At 42.1% G+C, this 1,733-nt stretch overlaps 1 protein-coding gene across 1 annotated transcript in view; it reads left to right on the top strand.

Annotated features, from left to right (window-relative positions):
• The window catches only part of Enpep (glutamyl aminopeptidase), a 68,318-nt gene that overhangs the window by 24,759 nt on the left and 41,826 nt on the right, over positions 1-1,733 (top strand). Inside the window, exon 5 of the mRNA XM_005357425.2 lies at positions 874-1,028. Within this exon, the coding sequence (XP_005357482.1) occupies positions 874-1,028 (155 nt within the window). The remainder of the gene's footprint in view (positions 1-873; positions 1,029-1,733) is intronic.

Raw genomic sequence — 1,733 nt, 5'->3', positions numbered from 1 at the left:
AAATAAATATTTTTTTTTAAAAAAAAGAAAAGAAATTTTATTTTAACCAGAGAGGTCCTTTTCTCACATGCTAGAAAGTAATTTAACTTATTTGCATTTTGCTCCTCACTTAAATTATAGTAGTAATAAAAAATTGCATTCAGATTATAGTTCATTATCTAGAGAAGCTCTATTTCCCACTAACCAACATTTTTCTATTTGCCAGTTTAATGTAGAAGTACCCAACACTGCATCCTCTTTTTGGATGGCTCTGTCTAAAATCCAGAGAAAACAAAAGATAAAAATTCATGTAGCATGCAACATTTTAGAACTGGAGGAAAATTTAGGGATGGCAAGGGGAAGCGACACCAGATGGGTGGAGAGTCACTGTCCTCAAATTGTACAGCATTGGAGGTAGTGGGGTTTCTAAGTCCATGGCCTTGACATGTGAGCTGTTTTCATGAACTCACAAGGTCTGTCTTTCTCAGTCCTCATGGAAAGACTGCCTTCTTCCTAACAGTACACCTCCCACACAGGTGCTGTTTATAACCGAGGTCATAAATGGGGGATGGGGACACCTAATAAAAATGAAGCACTGTGCAGTGAAGAAAGACATAAAATTATACGGGCTTTTGGGGGAAAAAGTTATGTAACCATTAAGCAAAAAGCGGGGGGGAGAGGAGATGACCCATTGAAGTCTGGAGCCTAGAGGAACTGCTCCGTGGGAATGCCGAGTGAATTAGGACCAAAATGTTTGCGCAAATGATTCCTGTTTCTCACTCTGAGAAATTATTTTTAGTCTCAAAAAAGTCATCCAAATAACTTAATTTGGTAAGAAACGCTACGAACAAATGGAAAGAATCCGTTTCTCACTGGGCTGTCTTTTTTCCATAGATAAAATCGCTATTCCAGATTTTGGCACCGGTGCCATGGAAAACTGGGGACTGATCACTTACCGGGAAACAAACCTGCTGTTTGACCCCAACGAATCAGCCTCATCCAACAAACAAAGAGTGGCCAGTGTGATTGCCCATGAACTTGTGCACCAGGTAGGGGCCTGACACAAGTCTACTTTTAAAACTGTCCTTTGTATTACATAGCAGTAATACAAAGTGTGGTTGAATAGAGAAGTGGGAAGGGGCAGCTCAGAAAAATGCTGTCTGGAAACCAATCAGCCTTCACTAACCTTGATCTGTACAGAAACTTTCTAGTGTTTCTCAACCTGTGGCTTGCGACCCTTGGGAGGGGGCACCAAATGACCCTTTTACAGGGGTCACCTAAGACCATCAGAAAGCACAGACATTTGCATCAGAATTCATAGCAGAAGAAAAGTTGCAATTTCATAATTACGAAATTATGAAAACAATTTCACACTTGGGGGTCACCACCACGTGAGGAACTGTATTAAAGGGTCGCAGCATTAGGAAGGTTGAGAACCGCTGCTTTAGACGGCTTTGCCTTTAATCAACACACAGGAGACTATCCTATAACACTTTACATTCCTTAAATATGGGAATAAACTGGAGAGTTTTGGAGAGTTTAACATTCTCAGATCAAGATAAAGTGTGAAGCGTATGTTAGGCTCAGCGTCGCCACTTCTACATCAGCTACAAATCCATGCTACAAAGCTGCCTACGGCCGGGCAATGGTGGCGCACGCCTTTAATCCCTGCACTCGGGAGGCAGAGGCAGGCGGATCTCTGTGAGTTCGAGACCAGCCTGGTCTACAGAGCTAGTTCCAGGACAGGCTCCAAA

The sequence above is a fragment of the Microtus ochrogaster genome, chromosome 21 (assembly GCF_000317375.1).
Source record: "Microtus ochrogaster isolate Prairie Vole_2 chromosome 21, MicOch1.0, whole genome shotgun sequence".
NCBI classification, from domain to species: domain Eukaryota; kingdom Metazoa; phylum Chordata; class Mammalia; order Rodentia; family Cricetidae; genus Microtus; species Microtus ochrogaster.
This window is presented reverse-complemented; position numbering and strand designations above follow the sequence as displayed.